This window comes from Schistocerca gregaria, chromosome 2 (assembly GCF_023897955.1).
Source record: "Schistocerca gregaria isolate iqSchGreg1 chromosome 2, iqSchGreg1.2, whole genome shotgun sequence".
In the NCBI taxonomy this organism is placed as follows: domain Eukaryota; kingdom Metazoa; phylum Arthropoda; class Insecta; order Orthoptera; family Acrididae; genus Schistocerca; species Schistocerca gregaria.
The window spans coordinates 176801940-176821385 of NC_064921.1; the positions used below are offsets into that span (position 1 = coordinate 176801940).

The 19446-nt window shown below is 44.8% G+C and overlaps 1 protein-coding gene across 1 annotated transcript in view; it reads left to right on the forward strand.

Moving 5' to 3' along the window:
• The window catches only part of LOC126336630 (UDP-glucosyltransferase 2-like), an 84084-nt gene that overhangs the window by 14074 nt on the left and 50564 nt on the right, over positions 1 to 19446 (forward strand). Inside the window, exons 2-3 of the mRNA XM_050000523.1 lie at positions 1597 to 1766; positions 15122 to 15300. Of these exons, the coding sequence (XP_049856480.1) occupies positions 1597 to 1766; positions 15122 to 15300 (349 nt within the window). The remainder of the gene's footprint in view (positions 1 to 1596; positions 1767 to 15121; positions 15301 to 19446) is intronic.

Here is a 19446-nt window from a genome sequence, read left to right on the forward strand (position 1 = left end):
ATGGGCCATGGATGACGCTGGTGAATGATGGCTTTGGAGATATGTACTAGCTAATGTATGTGCATTTGTCGAGCAAATGACCACCCAAATGAACTAAGGAGCTATCAACAGTGCATCCTCAACAACCGTTCAGCGTACATTGCTGCGTATGTCTCTGCAACAGGGGGCTGGTCGACGCAGCACAATGACTACTGTTCATTGGTGACTATGGCAGGAATTTGCACGCAAATATCGCAAACTGACGTACAATGAGTGGCGACATGTAGCTTTGCAGATGAATCATGTTTTATGCTCCATCTGACTCAAAACAAACACACTGCAACAATCATCGGAAGGCTAAAGGCTCGAAGTGGAAGCGTTGTGGTCTGAGAAATGTTTTCGTGGCAGTTCCATGGTGATCTCGACACTCCGGAAGTCACACTGTACCAACCCAAGTATGCATCTGTCATTGGGACCACATCCACCACTACATGCAATTTGCTTTCCCTCGACACGATAGCCTCTACGAGTACGGCAATGCAACATTGAAACTTCCCCTTTGAAAAATTATACAAGACTGTGCTTAAACTGACACACAATATTTTTTAGCGCAACGCAATCTGACTTCCAAAAATCCCTACAAAAGAATGGCCCTGACTAACATTAACCTATACCTTTCACAAATCACTTACCTCACAAAAATCTTCGTTACTCGAACTACTGCAATACAGCGAGCGCCACTACTGCCAGCTAAATAAAAGATTCAAACTACGGAAGGCACTAACTACTGATAGGTATATTCAGCAAATGAAAGATTTTAATAGAGAACAAACAGTGTATTTACCTTAATAGTCAAAATATATATGGTAGTTCATGACATCCAGTCTTACAAATTATAAAACTCCGCCATCTCTCTCCCCACGTCCACCACTGCTGGCGGCTCACCTCCAACTGCCCAACGCTACGCTCTGTTCACATCCTGCTGCCGCTGCCCAACACTACAATGGCGAGTATTACAACAATGCCAACCAGCCACTGACTGCACACGGCACACCCAGTGATTTTCATACAGGGCGCTACGTGGCGGCGGCGTTACCAATAAAAAAACCTAAACAGCCTACTTACAACATATCACACAGCTCGCGGTATACCAGGACGAGTTTGCGATACTCACATGGCCACCAAACTCCGGATGGAAAACCAGTCGAGAATCTGTGGGACCACCTCGATCCAGATGTACGCGCCATGGATCCTCAACCGAGAAACCTAACTCAGCTGACCACGGCTCTGGAGTCGACGAGGCCCCACATCCATGTCGGCACGTATCAGTACCTCACTGACTCTCTTCCTGCACGTCTCGCTGCGGCGCACGCTACCAACGGTGTTCATTCAGGCTTTTGACGGGAATGGACATTAATGTGACTGAACAGTGCAGGAACCTGATCTAGTGTTTGGAGTCACAATAGTGCAATTATTTGTTCCTTTCGAGAAGAACCTAATGGTTTATGAATTGTTCCTTACAGTAGCGTATTCTTGTACTATGATATGTCATAACCACAAGTGTCTAATATGAAAATATTACAATTTACATGTAGCTCTCTTGCTGAATTATTTCAGGAAGGGTACTTCTGGTGCTCACCATGCTGGCTGGCGGCTGCCTGGCCTACAACATACTGGTGTTGGCTCCAGCACCGTCCTACAGCCACCAGCAGCCGTTCCGGTACCTCACAAAAGCTCTGCTGCGCAGGGGCCACCGGGTCACGTTCTTCACAGCAAACCCACTCAACGTAAGTATGTTAACCGACAATTTCCATCTTTATAGGTAAAGAAAATATAAACACACAATATCTCGAGATTTCTTTTGACCAAGTGTGAATTATTTATCCTAATTTCGTCTTTGGTTGAGCCTTCAAATGTATATGCTACTCTTTAAAATAATAATCTTCTTACTACTTTTCCTTGTGAGCTGCAAATTTTAAAAGTTTCTCTTTTTTTCGTTGTGACACACTGTGAACTTGTTAACAGTTTCTTTTTCATCACATGTATTTTCCTACTTCTTTTATTTAATTTTTAAAACCTGTGTAGTATTGAACAGGATATTTACACTATCGGAAAGATGCTACAGTCTCAAGACTGTGTTCAGCGGAAACATGGCGTAATATGAGCGTACTCAGACGTTGTTGTAGAGGTGACTCATTTTTCACAGCCATCGGCGATCGATACTGCTCAGGAGGTCTGTCTATTCGCCTTCTGTTTTGACGTTGGAAGCAGTAATTGTGCTGGTTTTCGAGGTAAACAGTGTATGCATCATTCGTTCTAGCGTAAAAACCATGCTCCACCGACGAGTAAGCTTCAGCCACCTGACTGGGGTCGCATTGTGGCCTGCGGGAGGCCGGATGGACGTATTGCTGGATTACTGCACATGTAACAATGCATCGGTGGGTGTGTCGCTGCATTCAACATTCGTCCGTGGAACGTTCCCACACCTGCAGAACAGATTCTGGATGTCCACGTAATACAGATGCATTGTACGACCAATGATGGCCGACCGAAAGACAGCCAAGGACGAAGTCTGGTCATATAATGAACCTGCTAGTTCAGCAGGGAGCATCGGGAACTGTCTGTTTGTAGCAAAATTAAAATCAGGCTATCACTGACACCGCCGGTGATGGCTACTATGGGCTCGTGAAATAGTTGATTGTGGCTCTATTGTCTTCAGTGATGAGAGTAGGTGTGACCGGCGTGAACATGTATGGGGTAGACCTGGTGAGCTGCCTGTTCCACACAGCACTAACACACGACAACAGGTCTGATTCCAGATTTCAGGGCGGTCACATTTGCTGTTTCTACAGGGCAAATTAACCAGTGCCCGCTTTATTTCACAGTCTGTAATTACCCCCCCCCCCCCCCCCCCCCCCCGTCGTTGCCATTTCTTCGGCAGGAAGTTGGTGTGCTTTTACAGCGGGACAGTGCACATCGACATATACACTCCTGGAAATGGAAAAAAGAACACATTGACACCGATGTGTCAGACCCGCCATACTTGCTCCGGACACTGCGAGAGGGCTGTACAAGCAACACGCACGGCACAGCGGACACACCAGGAACCGCGGTGTTGGCCGTCGAATGGCGCTAGCTGCGCAGCTTTTGTGCACCGCCGCCGTCAGTGTCAGCCAGTTTGTCGTGGCATACGGAGATCCATCGCAGTCTTTAACACTGGTAGCATGCCGCGACAGCGTGGACCTGAAACGTAAGTGCAGTTGACGGACTTTGAGTTAGGGCGTATAGTGGGCATGCGGGAGGCCGGGTGGACGTACCGCCGAATTGCTCAACACGGGGGCGTGAGGTCTCCACAGTACATCGATGTTGTCGCCAGTGGTCGGCGGAAGGTGCACGTGCCCGTCGACCTGCGATCGGACCGCAGCGACGCACGGATGCACGCCAAGACCGTAGGATTCTACGCCGTGCCGTAGGGGACCACACCGCCACTTCCCAGCAAATTAGGGACACTGTTGCTCCTGGGGTATCGGCGAGGACCATTCACAACCGTCTCCATGAAGCTGGGCTACGGTCCCGCACACCGTTAGGCCGTCTTCCGCTCACGCCCCAACATCGTGCAGCCCGCCTCCAGTGGTGTCGCGACAGGCGTGACTGGAGGGACGAATGGAGACGTGTCGTCTTCAGCGATGAGACTCGCTTCTGCCTTGGTGCCAATGATGGTCGTATGCGTGTTTGGCGCCGTGCAGGTGAGCGCCACAATCAGGACTGCATACGACCGAGGCACACAGGGCCAACACCCGGCATCATGGTGTGGGGAGCGATCTCTTGGCCGTACACCTCTGGTGATCGTCGAGGGGACACTGAATAGTGCACGGTACATCCAAACCGTCATCGAACCCATCGTTCTACCATTCCTAGACCGGCAAGGGAACTTGCTGTTCCAACAGGACAATGCACATCCGCATGTATCCCGTGCCACCCAACGTGCTCTAGAAGGTGTAAGTCAACTACCCTGGCCAGCAAGATCTCCGGATCTGTCCCCCACTGAGCATGTTTGGGACTGGATGAAGCGTCGTCTTACGTGGTCTGCACGTCCAGCACGAACGCTGGTCCAACTGAGGTGCCAGGTGGAAATGGCATGGCAAGCCGTTCCACAGGACTACATCCAGCATCTCTACGATCGTCTCCATGGGAGAATAGCAGCCTGCATTGCTTCGAAAGGTGGATATACACTGTACTAGTGCCGACATTGTGCATGCTCTGCTGCCTGTGTCTATGTGCCTGTGGTTCTGTCAGTGTGATCATGTGATGTATCTGACCCCAGAAATGTGTCAATAAAGTTTCCCCTTCCTGGGACAATGAATTCACGGTGTTCTTATTTCAATTTCCAGGAGTGTAGTTTCTGAGAGGTAACATGGTCTTACTGGTGTAGAGCAACTGCTCTGGCTAGCAAGATCTCCAGATCTCTGGCTAATTGAACACGTATGAAACGTGATGAAACGGGAACATACTCGTTCAACAGGGCGTGTAGGAACCACTGCCGAGTTGCAACAAAGGTCGTAGGATGCTTATAAGTGTCCATTGTCGGGAGTCGTCCGGCACCTTTATGATCGTTTGCATGCGAGGACACACCCTGCCTCCAGAGGGGGGTACATTGTGCACTGACGCGACTGTTTGTGAACTCTTTACTGTGACATGATCGTTTTATTTGGTCTAAATTTATCATACATTCCTAGAATGACGAACTGCGTGTCATCTCACTTGCCAATGAAATTACTTTTTTCTTGAGGGTGTTGCATTTTTTCTGGCAGCGTAGCAGATATATATCAGATATGAGTGCAGGGGTGTGTCAGCCAATGACAGAGTTACGATAATTTGTTGTATTGTCCATTACAGATACATCCACAGTCTTCCACTTTGGCGATTAGGCTAATGAGCTGTTTCGTTATCGCATTTGCAATTTTTTTCTGATTCCATCGATGTTTCTGTCTCTTCGTGATACATATCTTTACGTCTGTACACTGGACTCGTATTCGAGAGGACAGAGGTTCAGCATCCAGATTTACCGTACGTTGATTTGCAGTACGATTTTGGCACATTATGAAATATTTAAAAGAAAACGTTCCATTGACTCATAACCAGCACTGATTCAGAAAACGTCGTTCTTGTGAGACACATCTGGCTATTTATTCATATAATGTAATGACAGCTACCAACAGGAGATCTTAACCTAATTTCATATTTCTAGATTTACAGAAGGATTTTAGTACAGTTCCTTACAAGTAGCTTCTATTCAAATTGTGAGCGTCTGGCTTCGTGATTCTCTGTCTGAAAGATTACAGTCCGTGTAATCAACGGGAAGTCATGTGGTGAAAACGAAATGATATCTCGGATTTCCCTTGGGAGTGTTATAGGCGCTCTGCTGTTCTTAATCTATACAAACGACTTAAGAGACAGTTTGAGCAGCCCTCTTAGATTCTTTGCAGATGTTAGCGTCTAGTGAAGACATTAAAACATCAAAACTAATTGCAAAGTTATTTAGACAAAATATGTAAATGGCAGAAAAGTGGCTATTGACCCTGAACTAAAAACGTTGTGAGGTTCTCCAAGTGCCTACTAAAAATGTCCGTTAAATTTAGGTTACACAATAAATAACACTAATTTAAAATTTGTAGATTCAACCAAATACCAAGTGATTACAATTGCAAACGCATTAAAGTGAAACTATCACATAAAATTTGTTGTAGGGAATGCGAACCGAGGGCGTGTTTTATTGGCGGAACACGTTGGGGATGCAACAAATTTACTAAATAGACTGCCTACACAACGCTTTTCCCCTCTTCTGGAGTATTTCTATGCTGTATGGGATCCTTACCCAAGAGGGCTGACAAAGGACGCTGAAAAACTTCAAAGAAGGGGAGTTCGTTTTGTATTACCGCCAAATAGAGGAGAGAATTTCACAAATATGATGAGCTAGTTGGGGTAGCGTTCATTAAAATACAAGTGTTTTTCGTTGCGGCAAAATCTTTTCGTCTTCTCACGAAATGCGGGAACATTTCGTTTGACTGCCACCTACATAGAGAGAAGTGACTAACGTAAGAAAATAAGAGAAATCAGAGGTCGCACTGGAATATTTAGGTGCTTGTTTTCGAGAGTGGAGAAAAATATTCTGAAAGGGTTTCTGTGAACTCTCTGGCATACACGTAAGCGTGAACTGTAGAGTAATCATGTAGTTATAGTTTGTACTCCAATGCGTCACTGAGCTCATGCTCCTACGATAATGAGCAAGTCGTCAACGGGTGTTTAAACGTTAATTTTCCTTTCAGTATGCCAAAGATTTGGGGTGAGTGGGGAGGGGATGATCCCAAATATTATCTATGTATTTGAGGCCGGAATATTTTACGGACTTCTCTACATGATTACTCTGTTGCTACTGAAGACATTAGTCGAGCAGGCAAACCCTGCTATTTATGATCGAGCTTGGGCGTCATACTGAAAAATTACACTATGTTGCACTAGCTTAAGAGAGCATCATCGACGTCATCTGTACAGTACTGCAGTCACAGTTGTGCATGTAGTTACAAGAGGGAGTGTGAGAAGCAGCATCCTCTTCATCCTGCCCCTTCAAAAAATGTTCAAATCTGTGTGAAATCTTATGGGACTTAACTGCTAAGGTCATCAGTCCCCTAAGCTTACACACTACTTAACCTAAATTATCCTGAGGACAAACACAAATATCTATGCCCGAGGGAGGACTCGAACGTCCACCGGGACCAGCCTCCTGCCCCTTCGATCTCCCCGCTTCCACGAACTGCTTAATCCGCAGGTATTCGTTTCAGTGGTTGTTTACTGTTGTGCTTGCTAAATCACAACAAATCTGTCACAACCCAAGCTAACCCTCGAATTTGTGGAGAGAGATGGGTGCCTGACAATACAGTGCTTGTGTCGTACAAGGTAAATACATGAAGAACATTGTAATGAAGGTAATAAAACGCTTATTTTTACGATACAGCCAGTGTTCTGCGTATAGTCTTCAGTCCTTTAAGGGTGGTACGATAGTCCACGGGAGAAGATACACTTCCCCCTTCAAATGTTACCTCACTTGACTAGGCAAGGGAAGTGTGTGACATCAAAAGCACTGAACCGCACAAAAATGTGCTTCGAATATCAATCGCTCATCCCAAAAACAGTGGTGTGATCCACTCGCATACAAAACTGCACTTTACACCACGAGAGACATTTGAACAATCACCTGTTCTAAGAGAAGAATTTCGGTAATGTGAAGAAACATAATATCAATATAACTGGAAAAAGACACATGACTTTTGCTAGTCAACACAATTTACTATTTTATTGCAATTTGATTTACTGCGGATGTATTTATGGTGCTTCATAAGTCTGCTATAGAAGCTGAAGCCAGGGTGTAATAGTCTTCACAAATGTTCTCCAATATGTTCTCTTCAGTATCCTGTAGTATACTGATTCTCGACGTTTTGAGCATGTTCCGTTGTCTCGATTGTATTTATGAATGATTAAACTATATAACATATTCGTGAATTCCATAACATATACTCCTATTACGTTTCTTATTAGCAGCTCACAACATTGCAGCTAACATTTTGACAACATTCAAGGGTTTAATTTGCCTCCCGCTACACACTTTTCTCTCTAAACCACAAGCGAACACTGCGACAAACAGTCTCCTACTGCAGCCATGCAATGCACACAAGTAAAGTACCTGCTAGTTCAGATACAGCATGGCACCGTCAAATAGCGTACTATGCATGGGACTGGTTCGTAACACTATTTCTGGGATGAGCGATTTATATTCTGACTACATTTTTGTAAGGTTCTTATCGTTCGAGCTTAGGCACTTCCATAGAGATACTGCAGTTCATGTGGGGACGCAGTTGGACCTTAACGAATCGAAAAAGAAATTAGTGTTTTATGTAAGTTTTAATAACATAAGCGAGGCAAATGATACCGTACACTACATGGATATTTAGACTTAGGCAAACAACGTTCACAACGTAGTGAGCTCACAACGATCAGCGATCTAAAATTCATACTCAAGATTATTCATACACTACTGGCCATTAAAAATACTACACCAAGAGGAAATGCAGATGATAAACGGGTATTCATTGGACAAATATATTATACTAGAACTGACATGTGATTACATTTTCACGCAATATGAGTGCATAGATCCTGAGAAATCAGTACCCAGAACAACCACCTCTGGCTGTAATAACGGCCTTGATGCGACTGGGCACTGAGTCAAGCAGAGCTTGGATGACGTGTACAGGTACAGCTGCCCATGCAGCTTCAACACGATGCCACAGTTCATCAGCAGTAGTGGCTGGCGTTTTGTGACGAGCCAGTTGCTCGTCCACCATTGACCAGACGCTTTCAACTGGTGAGAGATCTGGAGAATGTGCTGGCCAGGGGTGCAGTCGAACACATTCTGTATCCAGAAAGGCCAGTACAAAACCTGCAACATGCGGTCGTGCATTATCCTGCTGAAATGTAGGGTTTCGCAGGGATCGAATGAATGGTAGAGCCACGGGTCATAACACATCGGAAATGTAACGTCCACTGTTCAAAGTGCCGTCAATGCGAACAAGAGGTGACCGAGACGTGTAACCAATGGCACCCCATACCATCACGCCGGGTGATACGCCAGTATGGCGATAACGAATACACGCTTCCAACGTGCGTTCACCGCGATGACGCCAAACACGGATGCGACCATCATGAAGCTGTAAACAGAACCTGGATTCACCCGAAAAAATGACGTTTTGCCATTCGTGCACCCAGGTTCGGCGTTGAGTACACCATCACAGGCGCTCCTGTCTGTGATGCAGCGTCAAGCGTAACCGCAACCATGGTCTCCGAGCTGATTTTGCATGCTGCTGCAAACGTCGTCGAACTGTTCGTGCAGATGATTGTTGCCTTGCAAACGTCCCCCATCAGTTGACTCAGGGATCGAGACGTGGCTGCACGATCCGTTACAGCCATGCGGATAAGACGCCTGTCATCTCGATTGCTAGTGATACGAGGCCGTTGGGATCCAGCACGGCGTTCCGTATCACCCTACTGAACCCACCGATTCCATATTCTGCTAACAGTCATTCGATCTCGACCAACGCGAGCAGCAATGTCGCGATACGATAAACCGCAATTGCGAGAGGCTACAATCCGACCTTTATCAAAGTCGGAAACGTGATGGTACGCATTTCTCCTCCTTACACGAGGCATCACAACAATGTTTCACCAGGCAACGCTGTTTGTGTATGAGTAATCGGTTGGAAACTTTCCTCATGTCAGCACGTTGCAGATGTGGCCATCGGCGCGAACCTTGTGTGAATGCTCTGAAAAGCTAATCACTTGCATATCAGAGCATCTTCTTCCTGTCGGTTAAATTTCGCTTCTGTAGCAAGTCATCTTCGTGGTGTAGCAATTTTAATGGCCAGTAGTGTACATGTTCCGCTAGTACATTTTTATACAATACTATCTGTACCCGACGACTCAGTGCTGTGGCTCAGTCTGCTTAAGTGGAAAGGAAAGGAAATACAAATCACTGGCTCTTAATATGCACGGGAATTGGATATACGTTCTAATTTCCTACTCCCTGCCTCTGCCCGATCTCCCCGTCCTCATCTGTTAGTCTATCTCCTCTTTCAGTCTCTCTATCCATCACCTCCTCCTCTCTGTCCATCTTCGCCTCCCCCTTCATTTTCCATCTTTTTCTGCCCCCTTCCTCTGGCCATCTGCTTCTGTCCATTTCCTCCTATGCTCTCTCCATCTCCTCTTCCTCCACGCTCTGACATCGAGCGTTGTTTGTTGTTATTCCAAGTTTAGATTCTGTAGTATTATTCTGTCATAAGTCGACAAGCTAGAAACACAACACCCCGTTTTCTTTGCGTTGAAAAATATATATGAAAATGAAATGAAGTCCCATACTTCTTGACAGAGCCTAGGGGAACGATGCGGGAGACCCGCAATGCCGTAATAGACAAGGTCCTAATGGAGGTGGTTTGCCGTATCCTTCTTCTGACCGTAATGGGGATCAATGCTAATTATGAACACGGTACAACAACACCCAGTCATCTCGAGGCAGGTGAAAATCCCTGACTCCGACGGGAATCGAAGTCGGGGACCCCGTGATCGGGAAGCGAGAACGCTACGGCGAGACCACGAGCTGCGGACAAAAACATACATAAAGTGAAAAAATTTTATGGGAGAAAAATTTATCTAAAGGGTTTAAATGCTCCAAACTGCACATTTTTACCGTGGGGCAATCTCTTTTTCGCAGATGATTTTGCCAGATTCGTTTATCTTCTATTTTACGTAGGTAGGCTGTGTCTGTCTGATTTAAGTTTTTTGTGCATTAATTTGAATGGAGTCAGGCAATAACTTTTCGAGATTTTTGCATACAACTTTTTCTATTATATGTACACAAATTTTAAAGTTTTGTAGCAAAAATTTCGTAATCTTCTTGACCTACTGATATCAAAAAGTACTTGACTGGTTTTTTACACGTTATTCCAATAAACATTTGGACGAATGTGGGCTACGTATGTATAATATTACAATAGAGAAAAGTTCACTTCACATTTTTGTTTCTTTAATATTCTGTATTTATCCAAACGTAAAATTTCAAGTCAATCGGCAGACTACTTTTCTAGTTCTGTGAGCACAAATATACGTAGCCACAGGCTATATATATTAAGAATATCATTAAAAACTTTGCTGTTCACTAATTAGTCCGGATCGCTCCCATACTAGTTTCATTACGCAGCCACACATCTGCCGGCATGGCACTCCGATACAGACTGCCAAAACGGATCTATTTCTGTTCGTTACAATTCAACAACGGACAAAGGGAATCGGCTGTTAATACGTTTTCTTATTTCACAAAGTCATAGTGATAGTGCTTTAATAAGTAAGAGGGACTTTAAATAAGAAATCCAACACATTTTTTTCTGAAATCATGTTGGTTTTATTCAGCATTCCAATACGTATTATTCTCCACTTCTTTGGCTACAAAACCACGTTTTCGACAAGATTTATGTTCAGTGTGAGGGCCTTAATGCCACTTTACTGGCAGTGCCTGTGTACCTGAATGGTGCCACTCTACTGGTCGATGACGGAGCCAACGTCTTGCTGCATCGATAGCCTCTCCGTCATCTACGTACTGTTTCCTGCGGAGTGAATCCTTCCTTGGGCCAAACGTAGGGAAATCGGAAGGTGCTGGAGCCGGACTGTAGGGTGGATGAGGAGCAACACTCCAGTGAAGCTTTGTGAACTTCTCCCTGGTGCGGAGACTTGTGTGAGGCCTTGCCTTGTCATGGACAAGAACAAGTTCGTTTGCGTTTTTGTGGCGACGAACACGCTGAAGTCCTTTCTTCGTTTCCTGAGGATAGCACAATACACTTCGATCGTTGCCCTATGGTTGAGGATATCAAATAGGATGCCCCCTTTAGACTCCCATAAGACAGATGCCATGACGTTGCCACCTGAAGATGTGACTTCGAACTTTTTCTTTGGAGGAGGATTGGTGGGGCGCTACTCCGTGAATTGTCGTTTTATTCCCGGTTCGCGGTGATGAACCTATGTTTCGTCGCCTGTGACGATGTCCCACAAAAAATTGTCACGATCAGCCTCGTAACGAGCATTAATTTCCACACAGATAATCCCTCGCTGCTCTTCAGGGTGTTCTGTCAGGCGGCAAGCAACCCCACGGACACACTTTTTAGTACCCCAACGTGGGCGCGTGTGTCAGTGTTACCACGAGAGGTCCAGTTGGGCAGCGGGATGTTTGTGATCAGTTGATCACCTCGACTGAGTGTGTCCACACGTTCCGACATCGCAGGAGCCGCGGCTGTGTGCGGCCGGCCAGCACGCGGGAGATCGGACATGTTTGCGTGACATTCTTGAGATGATGACAGACGTCTCGCCCAAGAATCATCCTGCTTCAGTGCACTGTCAATTCTCCATAGACATTCCGCAAGTGCCTACGATGTTCTGATTTTCCGCCAAATGAATGTCAATGACAGCCCTATACTTGTAAAGCCCCTCCGTGGCAGACGCCCTTTTGAAGGCTACGCATAGCACCGGCACCGGCACTTCATGAAACTATAGAAGCTGAATGGATAATATTCCACTTTGTCCCACAACAAATTCCCCATTTTTCAACCAAAATTGGCTCAAAAACAAAAACTTGTTTTATTAAGTACTCAATGCCCCTCGTACACCATAATGAGTTCATTGAAGATTACACTCGCAGTTTCTTATTGATGTCTTATTCAATTAACGAATGTACTGAAGCTACAGGATTTGGCGCGCAAGCAGTACTCCAGTAGCCAATCATGGCGTAGTATTCTCCGCTGTTTCCTCGTCAACCATAAGCAGCTTACTGAATCGCAATGTCGTGTGTAAACAAACGCCCACTCGGCAAGTTTTCTTGGTAAGAAACAACAATAGCTTTCCGCCTGGATGACTATAAAACAACCATGGCTCCAAGAACTGGAAATGTTGCAGTGGTTGCATGTACATCAGATACTGAACACACTATTGTGCGTGATTTGCCCGTTGGTCGAGGAAGTGTCTGTAGTGAGTAGACAACCTTCATTCCAGTGTTCACGTCCGTGCGTCCACTACAAACACTCGCCCACTGCAAAAAAGCTTTCTGCGCACAGTAGTCGACGGCATGATGATCTCCATGTCTGCAGAGAGCGCAGGGCGCAATTGGGATTCGGTCGAAAATAATTCCCTCTAGCCATTAGCAACAAATATCGGTCTTCGACGTACACACATCAGAAACAGTTTTGCATCATCTCGGTTCCGAGAGTTCCGGAATCTGTACAGAAAATTGGAATAGAGATCAACATAAACATCATTTACGCCCTTTTTCTTGCTCATGAAAACCTTACGTTGCGTGTTGTACCATCATACCGCGAGACCTTCAGAGGTAGTTGTCCAGGTTGCTCTACACGCCGTTCCTCAAATGCCCAGTAGCACGTCTTCTTGCGTTGATGCATGCATGTATTCATCATGGCATACTATCCACAAGTTCATCAAGGCACTTTTGGTCCAGATTGACCCACTCCTCAATAGCGATTAGCCGGAGATCCCTCGGAGCAGCTGGTGGGTCACGTCGTCCGTAAACAGCCCTTATCAACATATCTCAGGCATGCTCGATAGCGTTCATGTCTGGAGAATATGGTGGCCATTCTAGTCGAGCGATGTCGTTGTCCTGAAGGAAGTCATTCACAAAATGTTCACGATGGGGACGCGAATTGTCGTCCATGAAGACGAATGTCACGCCAATATGCTGCGGATGTGGCTACACTATCGGTCGAAGTATGGCATTCACGTAACGTACAGCCGTTACGGCGCCTTCCATAACCACCATAAGCGTACGTCGGCCCCACATAATGCCACCCCAAAACAGCAGAAAACCTCCACCAGCTGGACAGTGAGCCCAAGGCGTTCAGCCTGGCTGGGTTGCCACCAAACACGTCTGGTTGAAGACATATGCGACACTCGTCGGTGAAGAGAACGTGATGCGAATCCTGAGCGGTCCTTTCAGTATGTTGTTGGGCTCATCTGTACCGCGCTGCATGGTGTCGTGGTTGCAGAGTTGGACCTCGCCATGAACGTCGGGTGTGAAGTTGCGCATTATGCAGCCTATTGCGCACAGTTTGAGTCGTGACACGACGTCCTGTGGCTGCACTAGAAGCATTATTCAACATGGTGCCGTAGCTGTCAGGGTTCCTCCGAGCCATAATCCGTAGGTAGCGGTCATCCACTGCAGTAGCAGCCTTTGTGCGGACTGAACGAGACATGTCATCGACAGTTCCTGTCTCTCTGTATCTCCTCCATGCCCGAACAACATCGCTTTGGTTCACTCCGAGACGCCAGGACACTTTCGTTGTTGAGACCCCTTCCTGGCACAAAGTAACAACGCGGACACGATCTAACTGCGGTATTGCCCATCTAGGCATGGCTGAAATACAGACAACACGAGCTGTGTACCTCGTTCCTGGCGGAATGACGTACTGATCGGCTGTCGAAGCCCTCTTTCTAACAGGCGCTGCTCATGCATGGTTGTTTACATCTTTGTGCGGGTTTTGCCACATCTCTGAACAGCCAAAGAGACTGTGTCTGTGATACAATATCCACAGTCCACGTCTATCTTCAGGAGTTCTGGGAACCGGGATGATGCCAAACTTGTTTGATGTGTACATATTGTACGTCTTGGATTGTCCTTGGCTGAAATTTCTTTATACTAACTCTATTCCTCGAAACTGTCTGATTTGTCTCCAATATGACAACCACCCGCCGCCTCAGTTCGCCCAGTAAATGACACTTCCATGCACTTCGACCAAATTAACAGACTTCCCACAGCCTGCTGCATCGATATACAGGCGTGAAAATGCAGTTGTCAACTACGTACAGACTACGCAAGTAGTAACAGTTTTATTTCATTCATCTTGTATAGTATTTAACCCTTCGCAATTTGGAAAGACTAGTGATGCCCACAGCTACAATGCGGGAAGATAGAAAACGGACCTTAGCTGTGAGTGGCTCACAACGGAGTTCAATAGACAGCCACTAAAGTCTTCTGTGATTTGCTCAATAGCATAAAATATCTAACAAGCACACATTTTAATCTAGTGTAAAATCATTTCTTCTGCACAACTCCTTCTGTCCCGTAAGTGAATATTTAATAAGAAATTATAGCATATGTAGCTCAAAAGATGATATTTTGAATGTGTCGCTAGTTGCATGCACTGTGTTGTAGGCTAATATATTTTCTCTTATTTAATTTGAACCATTATGCTGTTCAGTAACCAGTAAGTGGCCAGCTTGTATCGATGCTCACAAAAACAGCAAGAATGTGTAGCTAGTAAACAGACTCATTCCATAACATTTCGAAAAAGTCTTGCAAATTATCCTCGAAACATGTAACTAACTAATATTACTACAATGATAAGAATCGCTTTCCATCATTTTGTTTATTTTTCGAGTGAAGTTACTGCAGTTTTGTGACTATCCCTCATTTTATAGAAGCCAGTGAAGTAAACACTCTCAGGACTTTTAAATTTTGTGTCATTTTGTTTTTCTATTTCAGATATCTAACGAGAATCTAACAGAAATTGATTTGTCTGTGGGGTACAAAGTATACAAGAGCATTGACCAAGTGAAATTGGCTCAACAGCCGCCAACGCAGAGTCTCTCATTGCTTCGAGATCCCCCGCCAAAATTTATTCCGTTGCTGTTTAAGGAACCGGCAGTTCTGGACTTCATGAGGTGAGTATAACGCAGATAGAACCTCGATGAACGAAGTATTTTCATGTAATTTTATATGAACGTCCTTCTACCACACTCCGTATCCTCACGTCTCCTACATCAATTTTCCTTTACAAAAATCCCTTCCCCCAGTACTCATATGTTCGTCTAACTAGAAATGTCCACACAACCGAAACTCACCACACAACCACAGTAACACGAGTTACAAGTAGAACAGCAACGGAATCAACCCTTGAAAACACATAGACTCCACAACAACACTGCCCACTTGCGGAACTCTCTGAAAGCGACTCGTGCCTCATGCACATAAATATTTGAGGCTAGAGCGACACAAACATCCCACTGCCCTCTCCACCTTCATCAACCACACCACAACGTCTTTTCACATCCTCAGCCTTCTCCTATCCCACAACCCATCCTGTTGTCTGTACGTAGCTTATCAATCGTTTTATCACCGTCAGACCTCTAAACCTATACGCCAAATACGGGTAACAAAACTCAGTATCCACCTGTTGTTTCAACCTTCACTACCGGCCATTTTTTCCTCTTGTTCCACCTGGACACAACATTTGTCAACCCCCCCCCCCCCAAAAAAAGGTTCAAATGGCTCTGAGCACTATGCGACTTAATTTCTAAGGTCATCAGTCGCCTAGAACTTAGAACTAATTAAACCTAGCTAATCTAAGGACATCACACACATCCATGCCCGAGGCAGGATTCGAACCTGCGACCGTATCGGTCGCTCGGTTCCAGACTGTAGCGCCCAGAAACGCAAGCCCACAGCGGCCGCCTGTCAACCCAAAATTCGTAACTCAAGAAATCAGAAAGTACATCCTGACTTCTGCTATTAAACGCATGTAAAAAGATCCGCCAAATGAAATCTCTCAACCCCTAAACTCATAAAAAATTTATGATTTCGCGACAGCTTATGTGGTATGTCGTGGCAGGGACTCGAATTCATACTGCTGCAATAATCCTTGCCTTCTGCAGCCAATACGGCTGTTCACAGAACTCTGTGGTAGACCTCGCTGTTTCACAGCTTCAATCTATCGGTCTCTTAGGTTCTGAACTCTTTATTAGCTCTCGTTGCATCATCCTAGGGAGAAAGGTTGTGATCAATAATGGCTCGGTAACAGTCTAAGATCTGAAACTAACTGGTAGATTAAAACTGTCTGCAAGATCTGGACTTGAAAATGTAATCTCGTCTCTCGGGGAAATGCTCTTACCTAGTGAGCTAGCCAGGCACGACTTACGATCCTCTCCCCTTCTCCTTTAATTCCCCAATTCCTTTTCCTAATTTGCAACATCAAAGAAGCTCTCTTGAAGGCCTACGTCTCACCAGACCAGCCCTCTTGGGAAAAAGGAATTTTAATTCTGAAAAAATAACCATAGACTGTGAATAAATCATTTTCTCCGCGATATCAATTCTTTTCCCTCAAGGTTTGCACGAGAACAGACTGTGAAATTCGGAAAGCAGAGGAGAGGTACTTCCTACGAATGCTGAGGTCATGTCCCGGTTCATCTCACAATTTTAATCTGCCAGGAAGGTTAAAACTAGTGCACACTTCTCTTCAGAGTAGAAGAGTCATTCTGGAGGCTAGGGTTTTTTTCCGGGCATGTTTGTGTATTTATTCGGTAAGAATATTACTACCTTCGAAAGGCAAGGGTTGAGTTTTAGTTGCCGTTTGATAGTTTTAACAGGGAGCAGCCTTCTTCAGAAAAATTCCTTGTAACACCTTTGGTGCAAATACCACACTGACGCCTACTCGCTGTCTGTAGGCAGAACAAACTCATCGCTGTCATCTGTTGTCGCAGTGTTATCGAGGGGGGGGGTTACCTTGAGACTACCTCCCAGGGTAGAAATCACTAACCTCTTTCGCATCATCACGTCCTACATTCAGACCACGCTCGCCCGTAAATTCAAAGAGTCCTTTTCACAACAGACGATTTCACTTGTGATGATAGAATTATCTATTCGTGCTGAAATTAAATAGAAATCTTAAAAATCCATCCCTAGTGGTATTGCTGCCGAAAGTGTCATGACCAGTATAGTTACCTGACTGGTAGACTAAGAATTAACCTCAACCACTTTTCTTTACTGGAGACCTCGTCACTTTCCAAATATTTTCCATACTCCATCTCTCCTCCATGAAACACTTGTAACCAAATCATTTCATCATCTTCTGCAAATGTAAACTCAAGACACAACTTAACAGGCCAGAGTTAACTGTACTTATCTGAATCATTGCTACTTCTTCTTCATCGCACTTTTGAAGATATTGTAAGATTCCTCATCAACATCCAACAAGCATTTGTCACCCCAAAATTTTCAAACGCTGTAAAAAAGTTCTCTTGATGTTCGTTTCAGATTCCAACTAAACATTTGAGCACCATTTTCATATCAACAATTTCACATCTTTTTAAACAACTCATCTACCTAGTCTAAACGTCTCAGCTCTCACTTATATCAAATTTGATCTGTAATCATGAACCATGGTGGTGCTATAGCAGTATATTCTATTCCGCCACAATCGTTCGTACAGAACAAATGAAAGGTAATTCGCATATTCCCTCTCCCGTATTTGTTTATATGTTCAGATGTGCTAACAAAACTAACGTGGTTCCATTTAAAAAAACGTAGGTTTGTGTCAAAAACATTTTTTTGTGGTTAGTATTCAACAGTTACACTAGCCCCTCTCCTCATGTACGGTCTGTGGAATCGATTCGTCAGTTACGTAACTCACCCTGTATATGTGCTAACAAGCCAGGCAGAATTGCTATGGGGACAGTCCCACTGAGTATCATCATCAACTGATGCGGAGGTTCAGCATGGTCAAGAGTGTCTTACTGTCACTGTTACTCGTGTTGATTCTGCATTATGTTCGTTGGCTACAAGTTCGCCTCGTGATTTGACTGCTCACCAAACATTTATGGTTACACAGTCTGAAGTGACGTCTAGAACTGATACGTCAGGGAATATTTTTATTGATGAACCTATGTGATAAACCTAGGCTGATTTTCGCCTAGCGCTTCCTAAAGTTTTCTGAGCACGCTAATGAAACGATTTTCGAAATAAATCAAAGCAACCATATACCTGTCCTATCCAACCCCAACGTGCAACGGAGTGTCCTCTAAGAGTATTCTCAATCCAACTGGTATCCCTGTCAGGAATTGTCCCCTAACCTATCGCCACTCTTTTCTGTGCCACACCTTACGCGATCCCTTCCCATCATTGTCTATCAACTATAACTGCACCACATTTCCTCCACAAGCTCTACGTCTTATTGTGAAACCAGGCGATTTTACTGTATGAAATTGGATAAAATTACGTGTCAGCAGCAAATGATAATACCCGTAATCGTGCCAAACGCTGAAAAGCGCCAGGATGGATGTATCAAGCGTAACGCATCATTCATATCAAATTTATCAGTAACTGGAAACTGCTCCAATTCCTCACAGACAGTAATTACCCGCCATTTTACTCATTCTTCCACAACAGCCTCCCTCCATGTTCCAGTCTGATCAAATCGAACAATTTTGTATCTTTCTGAACGCTTCGTATTCTCTTAGAATCATCGCTTTAACTTTTACCTTCGTAAAGAATCAGTGACCACACCGACACTGCTGTCGCACGACTTACTTCTAACTTCCAATACATGGGCAGCCTCGAGAGACAGACAGAATCACAAAAGTCATAGAACATGACATAAAACAATTACTCTACACAAAAAACAACAGTGAGCCTAGACACGACCACAGCAATAGACATCTGAAATAAATTATGGTTCCTTCTTGCAGTTCTTAAAGCCCTATGCAATAGTCTCATCTTAACCAGCACCTCTAAAGCTACCTTCTTATGACACATAAATAAAAAAAATAAACCCACACCTACCCGTTCCTGTTACCCAAAGGGACTTGCATTATGCTGCCTTTTCTGTTGATGACAAACGCATGTTTCTTACTCATCTCCCATCTTTTCAACTTAACAACAAAATATGTTTTTTGAACTTGAAAAAGACTAGCTATATGACACTTTGCTCTGCTCTCCGTGTTGTTGTTTTTGGGGGCTGAGGGCCGCTCAACAGCCAGGTTGTCAGCACTGCTTTTCGAATGCATTTCCACATGTTTCCATTGAACTCTCTCTCT